We start from the raw sequence: 21,766 nt of genomic DNA, 5'->3' as shown, positions 1-21,766 counted from the left end.
GATAATGAATTTTCCTCTCAATACAACAGCATTTTGCAAATAAGACAAAATGAATATTCCTTGTGATGTGCCACTTTGTCCAGTTGTAGTGCCATTTGAAGGAAGCTCCATGTTGCTAGGTGGATTTTCTTTACACTGAAAAAAAGCCAGGGAAAATCAGGATTGAGATATATGGAAGGAAATTCCCTGAAATCTCACTTAAAATGTATATATCTAGGTTACAAAAAGAAATATTACTTCTGGTTCCTCTTTGCTTAACTATCCATGTACACTTCACAACTCTCCAATGCTTTTGTTCTTGTTTTACATAAAGGATGAACAATTGAGAATAAACCAGGTGTATCGTTGTGTCAAAAGCAGGGAGCAAGTAAGATCTGTAGCACACATTTATCAGCCATTTCTCATGTGTATTCATTTTTTATGCTTCCTTTGAGCAACAAGCATGGGCAAAAGAATAAGAACACAGGAGAAACATGACGACAAAAAATATGCGTTATTCAAAGTGTTTGATCTGAGTCTAAAATGTTCACTATGGAAAAAGAATCATTCCTTAGTCAGAAAGGTAGCAATAGGCTACAGATTCTTTTTTTTTTTTTGTATTTTGAAAAGCTGTCATGAATTGAATCTATGCAGATGACTTGTTATTAGCTGCATTCTGACAAAGTGAAGCTTGTGTCTGTCATTAAGGTATCAAAATTGCTGCTTTAGCCTTCAAGATTCCTTCAATATTTTGAGTGTAAACAGGCAGTATTACAGTTTACCAGCTTATAGATACAATTTTATGGTCTCTGCAACTCCTGGATTCACAAGATGGTGGTAAGGTAATTAAATGCTATTTTTTGGATGGATATAATTGATAAAACTCTTGGCAGCAGAGGTACAATGAACATTTAACGGTTGAATTTATGCAAACATTGTTAGCTTGATTTGCTGACGGGTGTTTAGAGTTACTATGAAAGGAGGAGAGCTCACATCGAGTCAAAGAGAAGTTGCAACAGCCTGTGGTATAAATTATGAACTGACAGTTACTCTGCAAACCATGTGTGTGGCAGACTTCTTGGAAGTGGAGGAAAAAAGATTACAATATCTAAAGAAGAACCAGTGCACTCTGACATAGAAGCTTTCCAGTTCACATTCCCTTTACTGTAGAAGTAGGGAAGTTTTCCAACATGAAGCAGAACAGTGCTGTTTTTTAAAGCTGGTATTTCTCAGGTATAGCAGTTCCTGCTTGCAGGGGAGCTCTGAAAGTTTGAAGATGTTCTGCCTCTCCATTTCTCAAGATTGTGGGAAAAAGTCCAGATCTTTGAGTTAGAACCATACTTCATTTTTGAAGCAGTTTTGTTTTGTTATTGGGACTTTGCAATTGACACCAGTTCATGACTGGATTTCTTAAAAAATATGCTTATCAATCAATGCTTGGAGCATCCTTTCATCCAATGACGGAGCATCCTTTCTGTTTTGATTAAGGATGTTACTTGCACTGTGGTCGAAAAGCATCTATCTGCTTTCAGGTAAAATGCACTGTAATTTGTACTCCAGACTAGGATTATGGTGTTTCAATCAAGTTATAATGGAAACATAAGATACTCAAAGTTGTTATGGAAACAAATTTGGTCAGTATTTGGGAGGGAAGTGGACAAGTCACATAAAGAAGTTATAGGCAGGGAGTTTTTCGCACCATTCTTCTCTCAAGATGAGTTAAATGTGTAATGAAACAATGCATTATAGAAACAATCAGTTTTATATTGTTGTTCATGCCCCTGTTTTGTTGCTTCACTAGCTGACAAGTAGGAATACTGTTGTTTCACTGAAATGGTTTGAAAAAAAAATGAGTGAAGATGGAGAAAAGCTTGTAGGAAAGCTTGTTGGACTAGTTGAAATCGTTGGGAAAGTATTTGAAACATAGTTATATTTTGGAGTGCCTGTATGTAGGTCTGTGGACATTTGTAGAAGTACTAGCAAGATGAGTGCTTGAAATGTGGAGTAGGCGTGCCACGTTCCAGCCCTGGTAGGACCTGTGGCAGTGTACACAGCTGAGCTGAGCTTGTGAATAAGTATTCTGTAATCTGGGATGCCTCTGACACTGTTTTGCTCTTGAGTACCTTCCAGAAAAATAACTGAACTAATTTTGTGTACTAGGAATTTGTGCTGACCTGAAGCCCCTCATTTTGTAAAGTGAAGTATATACTTTCAAGATGCAGCTTGCAGGATTACTAGAATAAAATAAAAGAAATATTTTATCAAGTTGAATGTAAAGATTTTCTTCTGTAGAGCCAGCATCTGTCTGTCTGTTGTGTTCTCATTGATACTTTAGCTTTTCTATGGTGCACACTCTCTTTTGTGTGTCTTCCCTGCACCTGGGACTGTGGTTTTGCTGGTTTTGTGTATAATTCACCTTTAGGTACCAAAAATAAAGGTAATATCCATCAACCTGTCACTTATTTGTTTCATGTTGTGGATGCTACTGGAAAAGTAACAAGATGTGTGGGCAGTACCGTTCAGGAGTCTTGATGACAATGTGATGCTCAGTTGCCATGTAAAACTTTTGAAAGTACTTTGTGCAATTCAAACAAATACAAGGCTTTCAAAGAAAATACTGTGTTCACTTCAGCCTTGTGTTTATATTCCTCATCCACAGAGAAAGTGTTGAGTACTAATGTGACTGTACTGATTTGGATCTGGCATCTTTTTAAAAAAGTGCCTTGTCAACTTGTTTCTTGTCTGTGGTGGCTCATTCTTTAGTTATCCTATTCTCTTAGCCATTTTGACCAGTAAAATGTTGTAGTTCGCTGACATCTGTATTTATTCTTCAAATAATTGCTAGAGAGAACATTGGTATGTAGATCAATGAAAACAGAATTTATATTAAAGGAGTAGAAAGACAAGTCGTTGACGTTTGTTACTTTGGCTGTTACTCTACTAGAGATACTCTGCAATAGATGGAGAGTATATATGCAACCATGCTGTTGGTGTAACCACAAGAATAATGTTCCCAGAAGAAATTGAAGTAATACTAGGATTTTTTAAATTGAGTAGAACTGTACAAATATGTTCATTTAATACAGTTAGATTAACATAATTAACAAATGAGGAAATTTAGCAGACCTGTGACTTAGTTTTAGGGGTTTTTTGTATTGTGGAAATTTGCACAGTGTTCTTGAGCAAATTGATAGTGTTTGGTGAAATAGATATTCTGACAAAGGAGTTTAAAGGAAAATGTTGCATGGAACAACAAATTGAGATTTAGTAATAAGATCACCCTTCTTGGGAGTGTGTGCTTCAATGCTCAAAAATGCTTTCTGCTTATAATATGAAGCCTGAAGCATGGCAGTTATCCTAAAAGTATGGAGAGGTGTATACTTAACATTTTATCCCTCTTGGTTGTTGCTATTTTCATAGGAAGCCTAACAGTGTATAACCCAGAAATAGTTTAATTTTAAAAATTAGGTAATATGGGCTGTATTGAATCTTAGTTTTATAAGGACCTGCATTAAAAACATTTAAAAAATTGTTTCATAGGAAACCTGCATATGCAGACCAACAAAATGCCGGAAAATAGCAAAGTCAGTGTGCTTCTGGCTTGTGTAAAAGGAAGAGAATGTTTTAGCTCTTGTATGTAGGCTATCCATACTCTTGGCAGGCCACTGAAAAATATTTATACTTCTTATATTCAAAAAACATCTAAATTCATGTATTAATAATAGCTCTGTTAGACAACAAGGAATGATTTACCTGAATGTTGAAATTAAAACTGACTTAATGTGCTTTCTTCTAGGTGGTTTTGCTTTTGTCTATGAAGCTCAAGATCTTGGAAGTGGCAAAGATTATGCTTTAAAGGTAAAATGAGTTTACTTCTCTACAGGTTTACAAAGTCTGTCTTTTTACTTTAGCTTGGCAGTTAATCCTTGATGTATGCCACTGAGCAAGTCATTTGGAAAAATCCAGAATTATAAAGTGGTGTTTGTAGTACACTGTACCTGTATTTAAGATACTATTCCTGTTAGTACCTTGCACTTCAGATACAAAAGATGGGAGTTGCTCTGTTAGGTACTACTGCAGTTTGTCTTAATTTGGTCCAGAAATTCATGACCCTACCCCAAGCATTTTGTTGCATGGGTAAAAAGAATCTTTCCTAGTTACCTGGAGTACAGGAATATTTCACTCCTTAAAAGTAGATTTAGCCTGCTGGTTAGCCTAGCCTTGTACTTCCAGCATAAGTTTCATCAGTATTAAAAATAATGCTCCGTACTTTGACTCACTGATCAAACATTCAGCCTTGCACTTTTCAGAGACACTCCTCTGGATTCTTGTTTTGTGCAGGCTTGTAACAATCATGTAAGAGCAGAAAAACTCAAGTAGTGTGGAAAGGACGATAAAGTAAAGCCATTTACTTTGTCATATTTTGCTGAAAAAAAAAAAAAAAATCGTGTCACGTTCACCACAAAGTAGCTTCATTTTCGGAGAAGGGGTATTCTGTGACTGTTATCAGTATGAAGACATCTGTCTTGGAGAGAAAGTGAAAAGGGTAGTAGTATGAGAGGTAAGATGGCACTGCACTGCCAGTAATTACTTTGTCTGTTGGGTTTTTTTTTCCTTTTCGTACTACGTCCTAATGTAAAAAAAAAAAATATGCGACCATACGCATATGGTGTGTGTGTTCAAAACGTCACTAGAAGTAGCCCCATTTAAAAATAACAGGTAAAAGGTGAACTATTACTGTACTTCCTCTGTTTTGTAGAACTGACATTTTTGTAGGAAATGCTCAAATTATTTCTAGTCAAATGTTGATTCCAAATCCAAGTGATATTGGAGATAGTAATGCTTGATTTTGCTGCTCATTACTCAGGTAGCATTGATAAAGTTGGGCTGCATATTTTGGAGAAGTTTTGGTTGAAGTGGATTGAAGGTTGTTCCTAAAGATTTGAGGCAGAAGACAGGTCTTTCCTTGTCAGTGCACAGTGCTGTAGTGAAGAAACTTCAGTGTTTTACACAACAGAATACTGTCAGAGCAGTTACTTTACGAATGTCAAAGGTTACAACTGCTCAGTTATCAATAACCCTGAACAGTACAGGTAGCTGGAAAACAGGATGTTATATTTATGGCAGTATGTCCAAATGTACAATAAGCCTACTTTGTTTACTGTCTCATTGAAGTTCCTTAGGTTTTTGACAGTAGCTTATCCTTTATTTTGGAAAAAAAAGCACTGTTTTAATGAATGTATCTCTTAATTATTCTGTTCTCTGACAGCGATTGTTGTCTAATGAAGAAGAAAAGAACAAAGCCATCATTCAAGAAGTTTGTTTTATGGTATCCTTTTTCATAACGAATTTTAATGTTTTGATTTAATTGCCTGATGTGGAAGGTTGCTTTACAGATTCAGTTCTTTCCATGCCATACACTGCTTAAGAAGACTGACAATTTGAGGAAGGTCTGGGTTCCTGGTTTGTCATGAATCTGGCACCAACATCCAGCAACTTCAGTTCTTCAAAAATTGCAGGAATTTACTGTGTGCAGATAACTTTTGAAGCCAGTGTAGACTTTGTCATGTACTTTGTCTAGCAAGAAGTGAAATTCTTATTTGGGCTTTGTTGCAGTCCTGTGACTCTGGTCAAGAGGATAAGGAGACCTTTTGACTGTTCATATGATACTTAGATCTTAAGTAGACTTCCCTCACATGCACTATATTTATTGTCTTTTCAACTACTCAAAACTTTGCTTTTACTCTCAATGTTTCTTAATTTCTACCTCAGATGTGTCTGGCTTTAAAAAGTAATACTGAATATTAGGGAAGGAATTTCAGTAGAATGTATGGATCAGAAACAAGCAGATATTTCTCTGTGGTGGTGCTGTCCTTTTCATCCTCAATGATGTGAAATGGTAGGGTATAATGTAATCTCAGTGTTTTTAAGGGCTTGGCATTAGTAAACTCAGTATTTGCTTCCCAGCATCTGCTGTGAGACCCTCAGTTTGTTTCAAGACTCACTGAATAGCTGTGGTATGCTGCTGTTTTGTTTTCCACTCTTGAGTATTCAGCTTCATTTTGAGTTACTGGGCAAAACCACTGATCTTAATTTAAGTTACTCAAATATTTATTTTTATGATTACTGAAATGTTTGACAAAATCTAACACTAAACACTGTTCAGGAGAAGTGTAAGTAAAAAGGATGGACTACCATAGCACTACACTTTTTTTTTTTTAGCTACTCTGTGTCTTGCCACAATTAAAGAACTGAATGTTCTTTGGATGTTTTTTTCTCAGCTTGGGCTCATTAAAGCACATGTACCAAGGTTAACTGTTGCTAACTTTCCAAGGTATAACCATGAAATGAAATTAATTCCTGCAGCTCTGAGTAAAAGCTTATGAAGAGGCACAAAAGACATAAAATAGTACTTGGGTTTTGTTCTAATTTGGTGGATCCAATTTGCCCTTTTTAATAGCTTTGCTGTACATGTGATGTCTTTGCTTCTTTCTTTTCAGGCTTGGTGAATGCATCTTGTAAATACTGTGTGTTTGTCTCATAGGCATGAGTCTCAGTATTTGACCAAGGTGATGCACATCAGGGACAAAACAAATGGGCATAATGCAATGTAACTTCTACTGGCAGGAACTGAGATCACTTATATTTTACTGCCCTTTACATAGCTCTAAAAAGATACCTTGAATTTTTGAACTGGAAGTGAAACACGACAAAGGTTTTAGTATGAAGAATTATTACTAATGGTGGCAGGATAAGTTCCTCGGTCTTTTAGAGCTTTTATTTGTTTTGAACTTTATTTGAATTACTTTAAATTGAAACATGGCATACTTATTACTTGCTTTGGAAAGACAGGTGTTGATACAATAGCCCTGTCTTGATCAGCCAGCTAGAGAAGCAGCTGATAATTAAAAGGTCTCTCTGGTACTTGTGCTAAGACCTTGCAGTCATAGTTAAATGACGAAAAGAACTAGGCCTGTTATGAAGTCCAGTTTCCTCAGAGCCTTAATCACAAGGGTGTTTTTGTTTTATTTTTACTTTTTATTACATTACCTTTAGTCACTTCCCTTGAAGTTTTTTTTTTTTTCAGCTGAGGCATGGATTTCCAAGTTCTGCTTAAATTTTAATTGCAGCTGTAATGCTTTCTGTGGTTTTAAGCTAACATTTCAAATGAGTTGTCTGAACTACTGTATACAATGGTATCAATAAACTTGGCAGTTGTCTTCCTTGCACATGTTATGTCCAGAAAAAACTTTCAGGTCATCCCAACATTGTCCAGTTCTGCTCTGCTGCATCTATAGGAAAAGAAGAATCAGACACGGGACAGGGAGAATTTCTCCTGCTTACAGAGCTGTGTAGAGGTAAACCTTTTCCCAGCAGTGCATGTGGCCTCTGACAACTTTTTTGCGCAGTTCGCCTCTTAAAAATAGCACAGTTCAGTGGAACTTGAGTTCAGCATCATCTTTTATAAGATAAGGATAATGTTCTTTGAGACTACAGTTCAAGCGTATCTTAAATATGGGATAGTCATGTATTTGAGAATAGTCAGAGGACTCAAGACTGTAAATCTTCCTTAATGGCAAGAATGTTTGTCTATTCATGCTATGCTTTAAGAATTCATGGTGTTCAGTGTGTGCTTATGTCAATTTCTCTGATTTCCTGCAGGACAGCTGGTGGAATTCTTAAAGAAAGTAGAATCCAAAGGACCTGTCTCCTGTGACACAGTTTTGAAGATCTTTTATCAGACCTGCAGAGCAGTGCAGCATATGCATAAACAGAAGCCTCCTATTATCCATAGAGATTTAAAGGTGCCTTACAATGTTTAAATAAAGGCTGAATTTTTAAACAGCAAAGGAGCCTATCAGGCTGAATCAGTGTTAAAGACTGTTGATCAAGTACAGTGGACACTTCTGAGCCTAGTGCTTACATGTGTTGCCTTGTCAAGGCTGCTGGATGTCAGTGAAGGTCATCACTGAAATGCTTGCATCTCCAAATGTCTTTTCCTTATGCTTGTGGTTAGAACTACTTGTACTCTATCTAAACAAGCTGACAGAAAAGTAGTATATCATGGTTTGCTCATTAAGTTAGTGTTCAAGTTGTTTGCTTTTGATAAAATAATGAGTTACAACTTGTAAGTTGCAGTTTTGGGGTGAGCAGGTTTTCTAAATAGAAGAAATAAAGCTTTGAAGGACAAAAAGGTAATGTCAGATTTTCTATGAAGGATTATGTAGCCTTTGGGGAAGTGTAGAAGGCTGTTAGTTTTAGAACTAATAATTTGCATTGCTTTTTAGGACTTGTTTTTAGCTTGAATTTTAAAATTTGGTAGGCATAATTCATAGATTTTGCTCCTTAATTTTTCATTATGCTAGCCTTTACCAAGATGCTGTAGAGTTATCCTGTGGAAAGTGTTATTCCCTTAGAAACTTTAGAGATTTGAAAGGACTTAATCTGTGTTTGAATTTCATATTTTGAAGGCAGGGGTTCACCTTTACATTTGTGCTATGCCTTAGATGAAGGAGCCTTAATCATCAGTGAGATTCTGCTGTACTACAAACACATTTGAACCTAGTGGAAGGAGGTGGTCTTCGTAAATATAAACAAAATCAGAGAAAGAAGATTTTTAGTCTTGAAACTGTCTGAATTTCACACACCTGTCTGTTTCCAGCTTGATGTGATATCAGCTGAATATTAAAAAAAAGGGAAAATGTGTTCATCAAGTAAGCATGTACTTGATTACTTTGGGGAAAGGGAAGTGAAACCACATTTTAAAAGTAAATGTATGCTAAATGTTTTGAATGCTGTTGAAGGCTTTGATGTTAGGCAGTAGTATAGCACCTTAATATAAAACTAGTTTTGATGATGGAGCATTCCTTTTTTTTTCTCAGTACTATTGAGCAGGCCTCTAGGCCATGACAAAGAAATTTGATCCAGGCTGGGACAGAACTTTCTTGGTGTTACTTCCTAGAATAAAGTCTTTTATTATTCACAGAAATTTCTATGCACCAGCCCCTAGAAAAGATGCATCTCTTCTCTGAAAAAGGGGTAAAAAATATTTACAAATAAATATACAATTTTTTTATATAGCGAGCTCCATTGAAGTTAAGCTAATGCCGTGATTCAAAGTCTGCTTTACTGGTCAAGTAATGTAAGTTCCCAGCAGAGATAAAACATGGAAAAAAGGCAGGGATTTCATTTCATGTTGGTTTCATGTTACAGGTCCTGCAAAGCAAGATTAAATTATAGTTGTGCTGCAATATGCAGAGACCTTACTACAATCAAAAGCCAGATAGAGATGTGCTGTGCTGCCCTTTCTGGAAGGCTGAACTTATGTCAGCAGCATAAAAAACTGTTTTGAGCCAACCTCAAATGAGACCTGAGATGCTAGTGTAGCCCTTGGTAGAAGTAGTAGGATGGAACACTAACAGGGTTTTCTCAGTTATTTTGGCTAAAAGTATAAGGATTTGTGAACATCTACAGTGCAGCTTAAATACAAGTTCATCTTTGTAGTGGTGGCTGTTTCTGTCCTCCTGTGGTTTCCTTCTCTTGCTTGTCAGTATAGTGCATTCTTTGTTCCTGAAACCCTTTGGACAAAGTTTGCACTTACAGTGTGTGTGCACAGCACTGTAAGAACCCAGCTAGTTTCCGAGTCGTAAAAATTGTATGCTGGTTAAGAGTGCAATTTGTAAAATATCATTGCTTCTCTGATACTGTAATTATCTGGATTGGATTTTTTTCAGGATTTGCCATGCAACTCACAGCTAGTTTGCACGGCACAGGTCATTATTCAGTTAAAATCTGAATAATCAGCTGGAATGTTCTACATGATTAGCAATCTTTACCAAAGCACAAAAATCAGAACATAGGTGCACAGAAGCTTGATCTCTGGTCTTACTGTGACCATTTTAGTGTATAAGTTTAATTTGATGTTGAATGCACACCTTTCTTATTGTCCATAGAGACAAGCAAAGGTTATCCAACAGAGAAGGGAGTTCAGATTGCTCATTGAGATCAATACTCTAACCATATCATTAACAGAGCTTGTATCTTCCTGCGGGGTAGTCAAAATTAGTTTGTGGTGGAAGAAGCATGTGTAAGGCAGGCTAGTAGGGTGTTCTAAAAACTGAGGTTTTGCAGAAGGAAGTCTAAAGGTGATGTGATTTCAAAGGGAAAGGGAAGACGAACCTGGTTACCTGAAGTGTGGTGTTGTGATCTTACTAACATGCCTCTTATCTTTTACACCTTTTCCTGACTTCATAGAGAGATACAAATTTTCTTTTTCAGCCCTTTGTGGCTATGACCCCACAATGTGTCTGCCCAATACCTACTTTTACCATCCTCTTAAGTTTCTTTTCCGTTTCACTTAGCAACCCAGGAAGGTTGGATTATATGAAGTAGAAAAAGGGAGGGATGATGATGAACTATTCCGGCAGCATGTGGACTTCAAATAGCTGTTTTCTGTCTCTACACAGGGTCATGGCTTTTCTGAGTGTCCCCCAGCAGCCTGCTTCTCCACTGCAATTAAGCTAACAGTGTTCACTTTTATGCCTAAAAACATTTGGATCCCAAGATATGGTTTCTGCAAGTGATCCTCTGAAAAACTGGCCTCTTCTTAGGCACTAATGATTTTTTTTTTCCGTGGTTTATTTCCTGCTGTCTTGAATGTTTCCTGCTCATGTTTGTTTTTAAAAATTGGCTGTATTGCTGCCATACAGTACTGTCTGAAATCTTTGCGCTCCTGTAAACAACATTCTGGGATAAAGTCAGTATTTTTTATATATATGCACAAGCGAGTTGATATTTAAAAGCATGTGTGCTAATGTACAGAAAAAAGGCATCGTTAATTTGTTATTCTACTTCTTTTTGAAGGTGGAAAACTTGCTTATTAGTAACCAAGGGACGATAAAACTTTGTGACTTCGGTAGTGCTACAACTATAGCTTACTATCCTGACTACAACTGGTCTGCGCAAAAGAGAGCACTGGTTGAAGAAGAGGTGAGACTATTTTAATGTGATTAACTTTAGCATCAACAGTGGATTCATTTAACTGTTACTGTTAACCTGATATTGATTCATAGGACTTCTAAGACAACTAAAGATTGTTTCAGCTGTAGTGTTGTTCGTAAAGCTTTGCTTTTGTGTTTGTATTGCCAGGGTTCAAACACTGTCTGCAATGACAATCATAGCTTTTTTTCTGTAGCTGCATATACAAACAGTGCTTCAACTTGAGCAGTGTCCATTCTGCAGTCTGGTGTGAAAATAGAAGTGATTACTAGAGCTTCTAATTGCGCTCTTAACAGGAAGTAAAAAATTGGTTATGTCGCAGTGATTCCCACCTTCTCATCTTATTTTTCTCAATTGAATCACACATGAATATGTGGCAAATCTGCTCAGCAGAATTTGAATAGGCAGTGTTGCAGTGCCTCTAGAACTACAGTGACTGTGTCAAGTATGCAGTGTGCTTTTGCAAAGTGCATTTGTTCTTAGTTTAGAGTTGGGAGTAATGCTGGTAAATCTAATGCAATACATCAACTGGATTCAGACTTTTAACTGTGGAGATCAAGTGACACTTAAAATTCACATGTGTGAGTTCTGATATGAGTGTCTGTAAACTGCCCCTGTTTCATAATCCAGCATACTTGGAGAGAAATCCATTGATTTCTGGAGAAGGAGAAATGATATTGTACCACTGTCTTGTATAGTCTATGCAAAAAGATTGTAGAAAAGGTCTTTTCAGGGATCCTTGTGAACATAGCTTAACTCTTTGGACATATCTGCACTGTTAATTAAGTGTGATGAGGAAGAGAGGAATACACACTGGACCATGAAATCACTTTTTGGCTTATTGTTGATTTTCTGTATGTGTGCCCATATCCCTTTTTGCCTCTTGCAGAACAGGTATTTTACGTGCTTTGCAGTTTGGAAGGACTCTTGAATATCACAATGTTATTTATTTTACTACTACTGTCTTTATTTGTCCTATCAAACCTGTAGTGAGTATTGCAGGATTCAGTTGATAGTTTCTGCCTTGACAAGTATTTCTGAAATTTATTTTCAAAATGAGAATGCAATCCATTCTACATGGAAAGCTGTTTTCTTGGTTGAAAGCTGTTAGTGCTGCTTATTCAAGTTTCTACTTCAAGAAGTTCTCTCTTCTGCAGATCACAAGGAATACAACACCAATGTACAGGACACCAGAAATGATAGACTTGTATTCAAATTTTCCAATTGGTGAAAAACAGGACATTTGGGTAAGAAATCTTTCTCTTGCTGTGTCATAGCTGCTTATGTCATAGTGAAACTGATTTTGCAGTCTTTGTGTTAATTTGTTGGTAAATAAATAAGAGCTCCAAAATAAATGTATTTTGACATAAGACAATCTTAAACTTGGGTACTGTGAACTATGTATTTAAATATTGAAAGATTGAGAAGTAGTATTTGAGGTTTTCTCTAAGATCTGTCTTGACTTCCACTGTGAGAGGCAATGCTGAACTTCTTTGACATGCAACAGAACTGCTGCCTAGTTGGAGCTTGCCACCATAAAGCCAGAATACTTACAGTCCTTAGATTCAAATTCTTGCCTTTAATTCTATGCAATGCATGTAATCCTGGGACAGCCTATGGCTGAGTTCAAAATTATTATGTCTAGGTATTGCATCCAGATAAAATACTAGCAAATGGCAAGGATGTGAATGATGTAGAGATCATTCTTGCTTTGTATAGAAAGAGTGATAAACTGTTAATATTCGCTAAAAATCTGTAGCCAGAATTAAATGGAAATATTAAATCCTCAGTTGTACCATTTTCAGTTGTGTAATACTGTAATAGTACTGAGGTACTGCCTGGTGACTTTACGCTTGGGGTCTTAGTTTATTCGATGTTTTTTGCAGAGTCAAATACCAAGCCATTCAGCTCTTACCTGTATTGGCAGTGTGTCAAAAGACAAATTGAGAAAATGTAATGCTGGTGCTTTGAAAGTTTTTATTTGGAATCTCAAAACTTCATTCAGTTTCATAAATTAGTTACAAGATATTGTGGAAACTGTTATTCAGCTTCTACAGCTGTTGGCAGTTTTCTTCTGGCATGTCAAGAAATACCAAGAAAATACTTTTTTTTTTTTTTTCTTCTGACCATTTGGTAACTTCACCTTTGTTAAAAACTGGTAGTCTGAGCCAGGGTTACATCCAGTTAAACACAAAGCTAGAAATGCATTTAACAAAAGCCTCACTTGAAAGGGCAGTTGCAATTTATTTTTTTTGTTTAGAACAGCTTTGTATCTGTTAATATTAACATGGTGGTTGTCTCCTGCTGTGTCTTTGGAAGATCTGTTCCATTTACCATGCCTTTGTTGCAACATGTTGTTCTGTGTTTTTTCCTTTATACTGTGGGTACGGTGAAAACATGTGAAGTATTTGGCAATAGAATACAGTGCTTTCTCAGGAAGCCATAACTGATCTTGTAGTTTGTGGTTAGGACAAACAAAACAGTTTTCTGAGGAAAGCAGGTAGGGTGAGGAACACTGTGTGCTTGTCAAGAATGTGAGCTTAAAAGCATAATGGAGAGAGCAGTGTTTTAGAACAGCAACATACAGGAAACATTAGTTATTAACCACATAGCCTCCTCAATGGGAGTGTGATTTGATATTTGTTGTCAGATCAGAGGTCCTTAGGCTTGGCCAACTTTCTGTACGTTTCCTGCCTAAGTCTAGAGATGTTCAGAAAACAATCACTGAACTCAAATGCCTCTAGTTCCTTTTTTTTTTTTCTGAATTAATTTGATTTCCTGAACTGAAATTCAGCTGAATTCCACTCAAATAACAGGTTTTACCTTGCCACGAAGATTTTTCATTTAAATTATGTTTTGGCTTGGAAGGCCCTTTGTACAGTCTCTCTCTTACAAATTTCAGAAAAAAACAAAAGAGTGAGCTTCAGAATATATTTAAGGAGCAAAATTTCAAACTTGGGTTCCTTACCAATATCTGGTTAAAAATTCTTCTATTCAGTGCAAGACACCTTGCAGGTTTTAATTCTGCGTGAACTGAATGATCTCTTTAGATTTCATGTAGTTTAATTCTCTTCAGAAAGTACTTTGGTACATTACCTGTGTGCCATCCTGCAGCTATACTGTAGAACTTTTCATCATTTTAAATGTGCTGCTTATTGCCTGAAGCTGATCAGTGGAAAAATAACAGTATTTTGTTTTGTTTCAAACAATCTGCCTCCAAACCCCAAGCACTACCATAAAACCCCAACAGCTTCACTATCCCTTTGAAGAAGGGTTAAATTAGCTGCTGGTGGAAGCACAGCAGCAGGTCAGAAATATATTCTTGGTTATTTTTGGTCATGTTTTTATACTGCTTTTTACCTGCTAGCATGGCAGTGCTCAGACTGACCCAGGCAACTTCTGTAGAGGGATTGTCTGCAGCTTTGGGGCAGCATCTTTGGCAGATGGGCTCTTTTGTTATGCGTACCCATATCGTGGGTAGTGTTGGCTTTGAAGAATTGCCTTGCTGCAACTGGAATTGCCTTTTAGCCAAATTGAATCACAGTTGGTGTTTGAAATATTAAAAATATATCACTGTTACAATCCTAAGCTACAGATAAAGCAGAAGGAATTCTTTAGCAATTAAAGCACAGATCAAATCTAAGTGGTCTCTTCATTTCCTGTATGTTCAGCTGATCGCGTTTGTGCTTTTCTACCCTGTGTGGCTGTGGATGATGTCTTCTGATGTGCACACAGTGTCTCAGACTGTGCAAGGAGTGGTTTCATTCCTCCAACTAAATTATGATCTGCCTTCTTAGTAAACAGGCATTTCTGTGGCAGAGTAAGTGGTATTTCCTGCACTCCCCTGGTGTATTAAGTGTGAACTATATGATGCTTCAGTCTGTTATGGAGAGCTTTTTATCAGACTGACAAAAATTTGCTTGCTATACAATAATACAGAATTAATATATGCAGCTTATTTCTGGCCCTGGAGTGAGAGGCTTAGTAAGTGTTTTGGAGTAACTAAATCTCAAACCTTTGTGACTTTAATAATGTTCAAATTTTTGAAACTGTTCTTGGCATAAATTGACAAGCAAGGACAGTTGCGGACAGTAGACACAGAGGACTGCAGACACTGAGCAGATTTCTTAGATAATGTCTTCTCTGACTTGTTTTATTTGTGGGGACTGTAAAAGCTTAAGCAACTAAGCTGAAGTTCAGAAGAAACTTTGAGGAGGAATTTTCCAGTCTGTTGTGCAAACATTGCTTGGAGTTATTGGATGCTTTATTATCAAACTCTTACAGGCCAGATAGAGCATTATTCTATTGCAATAGTATAACTCTGCTGGTATATTTTGTATGTTGACTTACATTAAAATATGTGTCTAAATCAACTTACATTTACTCAAGTAACAGCTGAAATGATTCTAACTAATCCATAACACCTGGACTATTCAGAGATTAGAATTCAAAACTGACTTCTGGCTTTGGTGGTTGTTCTATGGCAGGTTGCGCAGGTCTCATATTTGGGCACACGAAGGGACTTGAAAGTTCCCAGGATGTGGTAGTTCTGGTTCTGTAATTTTTGAGGCTTGAATGAACCTGTCTGAAAATTATCTTAAATTTTATTAGAAGAACGGAATAGCTGTCTGATTGAAAGGAAAAAAGGGGCAGTCATTTGGGGCTTATTTTGCTCAAATCTGTATCAAAACAAGCATTTTAGGAATAATGTTGAGTCCCTCTAGAGTAATTTAAACAAGCTGATTAACACTGAAATGCTTACCTAGCTGGTGCATTGCATAACAGAATGTATCTGACTTAGAAATAAAAAAGGCTAAATTCTGTCCCTACAAATAAAATTATTCTTCTTGAGGCACATGATAAAGATATGAAATAAAACTCCTGAAGCCTTTTGTAAGAACCCTGTTCTTGAACATGTTCAGTGTCACAAGACTATACTGTGAAATTAATAAAATGGATTTATTGAAATGATTTTTTAAAAGCCAGTACTAGGAGAATCCCTGAACCTGAAAAATTCCATGAAAGGGAAGAAAACCCACAAGCCTATTTAGTAGCAGTATTACTGTTTGGAGCTCTCTAATTGACAGGCCAAACAAGTGTTTCACTAAGTGTTCTGTTCTCTGAAACATCGAGACTAATTATTTCTCAAGTAGTGTGAAGCTGACCTCTAAAACACTGGGAATATATAGAGTTCCATGAGTCAGGAGTTGAGTGACACCTGTGATTTGCAAGCACTATCAGGAAGCTTAATTTAATAGTCTAAAATCCTGCTTTAAATATCATTGCTTGAATTAAAGACAGCACAAGTGAGAAAAACCAGCTAGTAGGTTCATGAATCAGAAAATTTGTATTTCTAATTTTTTTTTCATTCTGTGATAAGTTTTACCCAAAGAAGGTGGGTGCTGCACAGCTCCTATTGTCAATGGCTGTGGGGACCTTCCAGCTTCCTGTAGGATGATGATGCTGTCTATTACAGGATACACGATAAGGTGCAGAGGTACAGGATAAGGTGTTTCTTTATCCTTGGGTCAATATCCTTGTACAAAGTTGCAACACTCCTTTGCTGAGTGGTGGAGGAGGAAGAGGACAGAAGTGTGCCATGATCTGGCCAATCGTATCTTTGACTGCATCAAAAGGAGCGTGGCCAGCAGGTCAGGGCAAGAGATTCTGCCCCTCTGCTCTGGTGAGACCCCACCTGCAGTACTGTGTCCAGGAAAGACATGGACCTGTGGGAGAGCGTACAGAGGATGCCACAAAAATGATCAGAGGGTTGTAACACCTATGAGGAAAGGCTGAGAGAGTTGGAGTTCTTCAGTCTGGAGAAGACAAGGCTCCAGGGAGACCTTATTGTGGCCTTTCAATACTTAAAAGGGGCCTATAAGAAAAATGAGGACAGACTTATTAGCAGGGCCCATTACAACAGGACAAGAGGTACTGGTTTTAAAGTAGAAGAGGTGATATGCAGACTAGATTTTTTTACAATGAGGGTGGTAAAACACTGGCGCAGGTTGCTGAGAGGGGTGGTAAATGCCCCATCCCTGGAGACATTCCAGGCCAGGCTGGATGGGGCTTTGAGCAACCTGATCTAGTTGAAGATGTCCCTGCTCGTTGCAGGGAGGTTGGACTAGATGACCATTGAAGGTCCCTTCCAACCCAAACTATTTGATGATTCTATGATCTGCTCATGTCCCTGTCTCGGGCTGCAGCTGTCAAAGGAGAACCACCAACTGAAGCAGCCACTCTGACATGGGCAGGCCCTGTCTCCCTACCTGCTACTCTCGCAGCCTCACACCAGGGTTGTCCCTTCTGTGCCTCTCTGGCCAGGGAACACCCATCCTGGGCTAAAAATGCTGGCCACCACCAGCATTCTGCCCGCTGACATGGCCACTCCATCACTCAGGCCAGTTGTACGAGTTCAGTCCCAGGACATCCAGTGAAAAAGGGCACAGAGCTCCCTCTGCCCATGGCTTTGGGGAGCTTCCAGCTCTCTGTAATACCACCATAGGGTAGGGGTTGATGTTATCTGTCCTGTAGACTGCTGGCAACTCTCCAGCTTAGTGTCACAGGAGGAAGAGGACAGGAGTGTGCTGTGGTTTGGTTGTTTCCTTATCTGGATGTCCAGGTATAATACAAAGCAGCCACCTTCCATCAGCATGGACAGCTCTTGCCTCCGTGCCCTCCCTTCCCTGCCCTTGCTCACCTGGCTACTCACTCACCAGCCTGGGCTGGTGGTGTCACCAGCTGCCAGTACCAATGTTCTACCTGCTGTGATACCACCATGAACGTGTGTCGTGTTTGCTGAGTGAAAAACTGGCTGGGTGATTGGACCCAAAGAGCTGTGAGTGGAGTTAAATGCAGTTGGTGGCTGGCCACAAGTGCTGTTCCCCAGGGCTCAGTATTGGGGCCAGTTCTGTTTAATCTCTTTACTAATGATCTGGATGAGGGGATTGAGTGCACCCTCAGTCAGTTTGCAGACAGCACCAAGTTGGACAGGAGTGTTGATCTGCTTGAAGGTAAGAAAGCTTTACAGAGCTCAATCAGTGGGCTGATGCCAATTGTATGGTGTTCAACAAGGTCAAATGCTGGATCCTGCACTTGGGTCACGACAACCCCCATACAAAACTACAGGCCTCAGGGAAGAGCGTTTGGAAAGCTGCCTGGCTGAAAAGGACCTGGGGGTGTTGATTGACAGCTGACTGAACATGAGCCAGCAGTGTGCCCAGGTGGCCAAAAAGGCCAACAGCATCCTGGCTTGTACCAGAAATAGTGTGGCCAGCAGGACTAGGGGACTGATGGTCCCCCTGTACTCAGCACTGGTGAGGCTGCACCTCGAATCGTGTGTCCAGTTTTGCACAATGAAGCTGACGAAGGGTCTGGAGCACAAGTCTTATGAGGAGCAGTTGAGGGAACTGGGGCTGTTTATCCTGGAGAAACGGAGGCTGAGGGGAGACCTTATTGCTTGGTGCAACTACCTCAAAGGCGGTTGTAGCATGGAGGATGTTGGTCTCTTTTCCCATGTAGGAAGTGATAGGACAAGAGGAAATGGTGTAAGTTGCACCAGGTGGTGTTTAGATTGGATGTTAGGAAAAATTTCTTCACGGAAAGGTTTGTGATGCAGTGGAACAGGCTGCCCAGAGAAGTGGCTGAGTCGCCGTCCATAGAGGTCTTCAAAAAGTGTAGATCTGGAGCTTAGGGATGTGGTTTAGCTGTGGACTTAGCAGTGTTAAGCTTACAGTTAGACTTGATGATCATAAGGCTTTTTCAAGCCTAAATGATTCCATGAATCTACAAAATATTTCTGCCTTTATCTCTGTGTAGGCTCTGGGCTGTATCCTGTACTTGCTGTGCTTTAGGCAACATCCATTTGAAGATGGAGCTAAACTTCGCATAGTCAATGGAAAATATGTCATTCCACAAAATGACACCCGCTATTCTGTGTTTCATGATCTCATTCGTAAGTTTACAATGTTATTTAATTTGGTGTATTTATGGATATATGTTATTATTGACAGTGTTGTATTACTGATAGTTAAATGTTACTGACATGTAGTGGTGAAAAAGGTTAACTCTGACAACTTATTTTATTGAAAATTTTAATCCATTATCAAGAAACTTGGAAATTTTAAATGACGCTTTTGTGGTTTGTTTTAGTGTAGTTTTCTGTCATGCTTAGGACCTGACTTAGTCCATGGGAACAACTAGTGTTTTGATTTGGTTTCTTTGAATTTGCTGTAGAATTTCTATTTTCTTTAAATTTCAAATATCAATAGATTACTGGAAACTTAGTTAACAGTGCCAGAAATATGTCTCCAACTCCAACAGTATTAGATATAAAGTTACTTCTGAAGTTATTCATTAACTCATCCTAAAGTATATTCTCTGAAATATTCTTAACCTTAAGTGGTATTTTTTCATGGATACTTGTTGTGGAAATGATCTTTGGATACAGATTTAGCAGTTGCTCCATTCTGTTCGCATTTGATTGCTTATTGCACTGGAGTGCACTGAAGAAATTATTCATCTCTGCTGGGAGAAAAGCTCTGAAGGGTTTCTGTTACATAGTTTGAATCTCCTTTTTCAGATTCCATGTTGAAGGTGAACCCAGAGGAGAGATTGTCCATCGCTGAAGTTGTGAATCAACTGCAGGAGATTGCAGCAGCTAGGAATGTGAATCCTAAATCCCCCATCACAGAGGTAAAGATGTCTCATAATGAGTATTATTGATTATGTCTCCTTTCTCTTATCCAGTGAGTGTGAGTTTAGTAACAGATGTCAGAGCAGATCCTCTGTTCCTTAGTCTTCTGAAAATTTCACACTAACTTGTTTTGAAATTAAATTGAATTGATCTCTGTCACTTGTAGGGTCATTGAAAACATGTGTTTTAAAGCACAGAGCTTGCATGACATTGAAGGAAACAGATTGTAGTTCTTCCTGCTGGTTTAAAAAACTCATGATCTGGGGTCATTCTTTAGTATGCAAGTGCCCTTTGACATGCTACATTTAATCATAATTAACTTGCACAGAAAAATCTGCTATATGAAGGCTCAGCCTACAATAACTTGAAATCTGTGTAGGTGTCTTCGATTTGGTGGTTAATTTGGACAATACTGCAAGTGAATCAATTAGTGTATCTTAACTTTCTGGCTTTCTCCTGAGGTTCAGCTTGCTTGTTCCCACCAAGTAAAGGTAACTTACAAAGTGTAACAAGTTGGCTAAATGGTCTAGAAAATACTTACAGTCAATATTAATCTCCTCAGCTCCTGGAACAAAATGGAGGCTATGGAAACAATACTCTGCATCGGACATCTGTGACCTGTGTTTCACAGAGCTCCAAGCCCGCAGGACAGCTCAACAGTATGTGCAATGCAGGTAAGTGCAGAAAGAGACAACATCTTAGTGTAAAAACAATTTCATATCTTCTATGTGAAAATTAAAAAAACAAATTCGAGGGTTTTAGACATTTTGCAAAAGTACTACCTATTTTGCATTTATATCACTGTTTCTAACCTTGTTTTATTTTTTGCGAGGTTTGGTTTTATGTTGATACATGCAAATGAATTTCTCAAGTTCATCACTGGGCAAGATAAAATTCTGTTTCCTATGTAAAATAGTTGAAACTAAATTGTGTTATTGATATGTAGAGCTGAGAGACTTGAAATAAGTGAACTAAAACTTGTATGAAAGTGGTGGATACAATAACAAATAATATTCTTAAGAGCAAGAGCTGTAGAGAAATAGTCTTGAGGTTATGACAAACTAATAGAAATAGTTTATTTTAAAACCAAAACTTTCTGATTTCCATGAAGCAACAATTATTGTCTTGTGTAAAGAGGAGAATTTAAGAGGAGCTTAAATTTAAACCGTTTAAAATCTTCTCAGAGGTGCTGTATCTTAACTGAAACCTTGTTTTGTGGCAGAAGTTACTGAAATCAGTACATATCCTGATTTTGTGCACAATTGTCTTTGCTTTCCAAGAACTACTTAACATCAGATATCTTACAACTTGAAGATAGCAGCCATTGTATGGCTTTTCATATAACTTCATGCTAAAATGGGCTTGTTGGTTTCTAATGGTTGAGGTAGTCCAATAAAGAAATGCAGAAGCAATTGCATGGATTTTGACTGTGGACCACAGTAGTTCATTAACGCTAAGGAGACACTGAGCTGACATTTTAGCCTGCAAAAAGCCTGTGTGAGGAAGAAATACTTCCCTAAGCATCTGGGGTCTACCTCTCCCTCTATCCCCCTAAAGCTATTTAGTTTTGTCACTTCCAAAACACTCATGTCCAACAGCCTCAAAGGGAAAAAGCAGCAGCCTAGACTCAGTTTATTTGCTATCCAGTCAGTACTTTCAGAAATGGTCATAGCTTGTACTGCCTTGATCCCAGCTACTTATGGGAGGATTGTTCAGGGAAGACTTCAGGAGATAGTTGCACCATAGAACATCAGTGGTGAGGAGGAGTTGTGGTTCCATTTGAGGAAAAACAGTAGTTAGACTAGCAGTACTAAACTGAGTAAACCAAAACTTGTCTCCAAAATGACACAATTAAAAGCTGACTTAGCCTTTCTGTAAAAATAGATATTCTAGAGTTCATTCAGTTGAAAATACTTGCACCTTAAGAAAATGAGAAGCTCGATAGGCTTATTTGCATCTTAATTTCTTATTAAAAGGCAATTTCTGCACCTATCTTATAATGTATGTGAACATGGAACATTTCAATTAATGTAGAAGATATCAAAGGAATATTTCATACTGTATTCCATTTTCCTTCCAGCTTGGTATTTCTTG

General features: G+C 38.0%; 1 protein-coding gene across 2 annotated transcripts in view; it reads left to right on the top strand.

Annotated features, from left to right (window-relative positions):
- GAK (cyclin G associated kinase) overlaps positions 1-21,766 on the top strand; it is a 79,528-nt gene that overhangs the window by 6,462 nt on the left and 51,300 nt on the right. For both annotated transcript variants that reach the window (XM_065656235.1, XM_065656234.1), the window contains exons 2-10: positions 3,776-3,837; positions 5,249-5,308; positions 7,223-7,337; positions 7,642-7,784; positions 10,843-10,968; positions 12,135-12,224; positions 18,796-18,931; positions 19,559-19,671; positions 20,235-20,346. In XM_065656235.1, the coding sequence (XP_065512307.1) occupies positions 3,776-3,837; positions 5,249-5,308; positions 7,223-7,337; positions 7,642-7,784; positions 10,843-10,968; positions 12,135-12,224; positions 18,796-18,931; positions 19,559-19,671; positions 20,235-20,346 (957 nt within the window). The remainder of the gene's footprint in view (positions 1-3,775; positions 3,838-5,248; positions 5,309-7,222; positions 7,338-7,641; positions 7,785-10,842; positions 10,969-12,134; positions 12,225-18,795; positions 18,932-19,558; positions 19,672-20,234; positions 20,347-21,766) is intronic.

The sequence above is a fragment of the Caloenas nicobarica genome, chromosome Z (genome assembly GCF_036013445.1).
Source record: "Caloenas nicobarica isolate bCalNic1 chromosome Z, bCalNic1.hap1, whole genome shotgun sequence".
NCBI lineage: Eukaryota > Metazoa > Chordata > Aves > Columbiformes > Columbidae > Caloenas > Caloenas nicobarica.
This window is presented reverse-complemented; position numbering and strand designations above follow the sequence as displayed.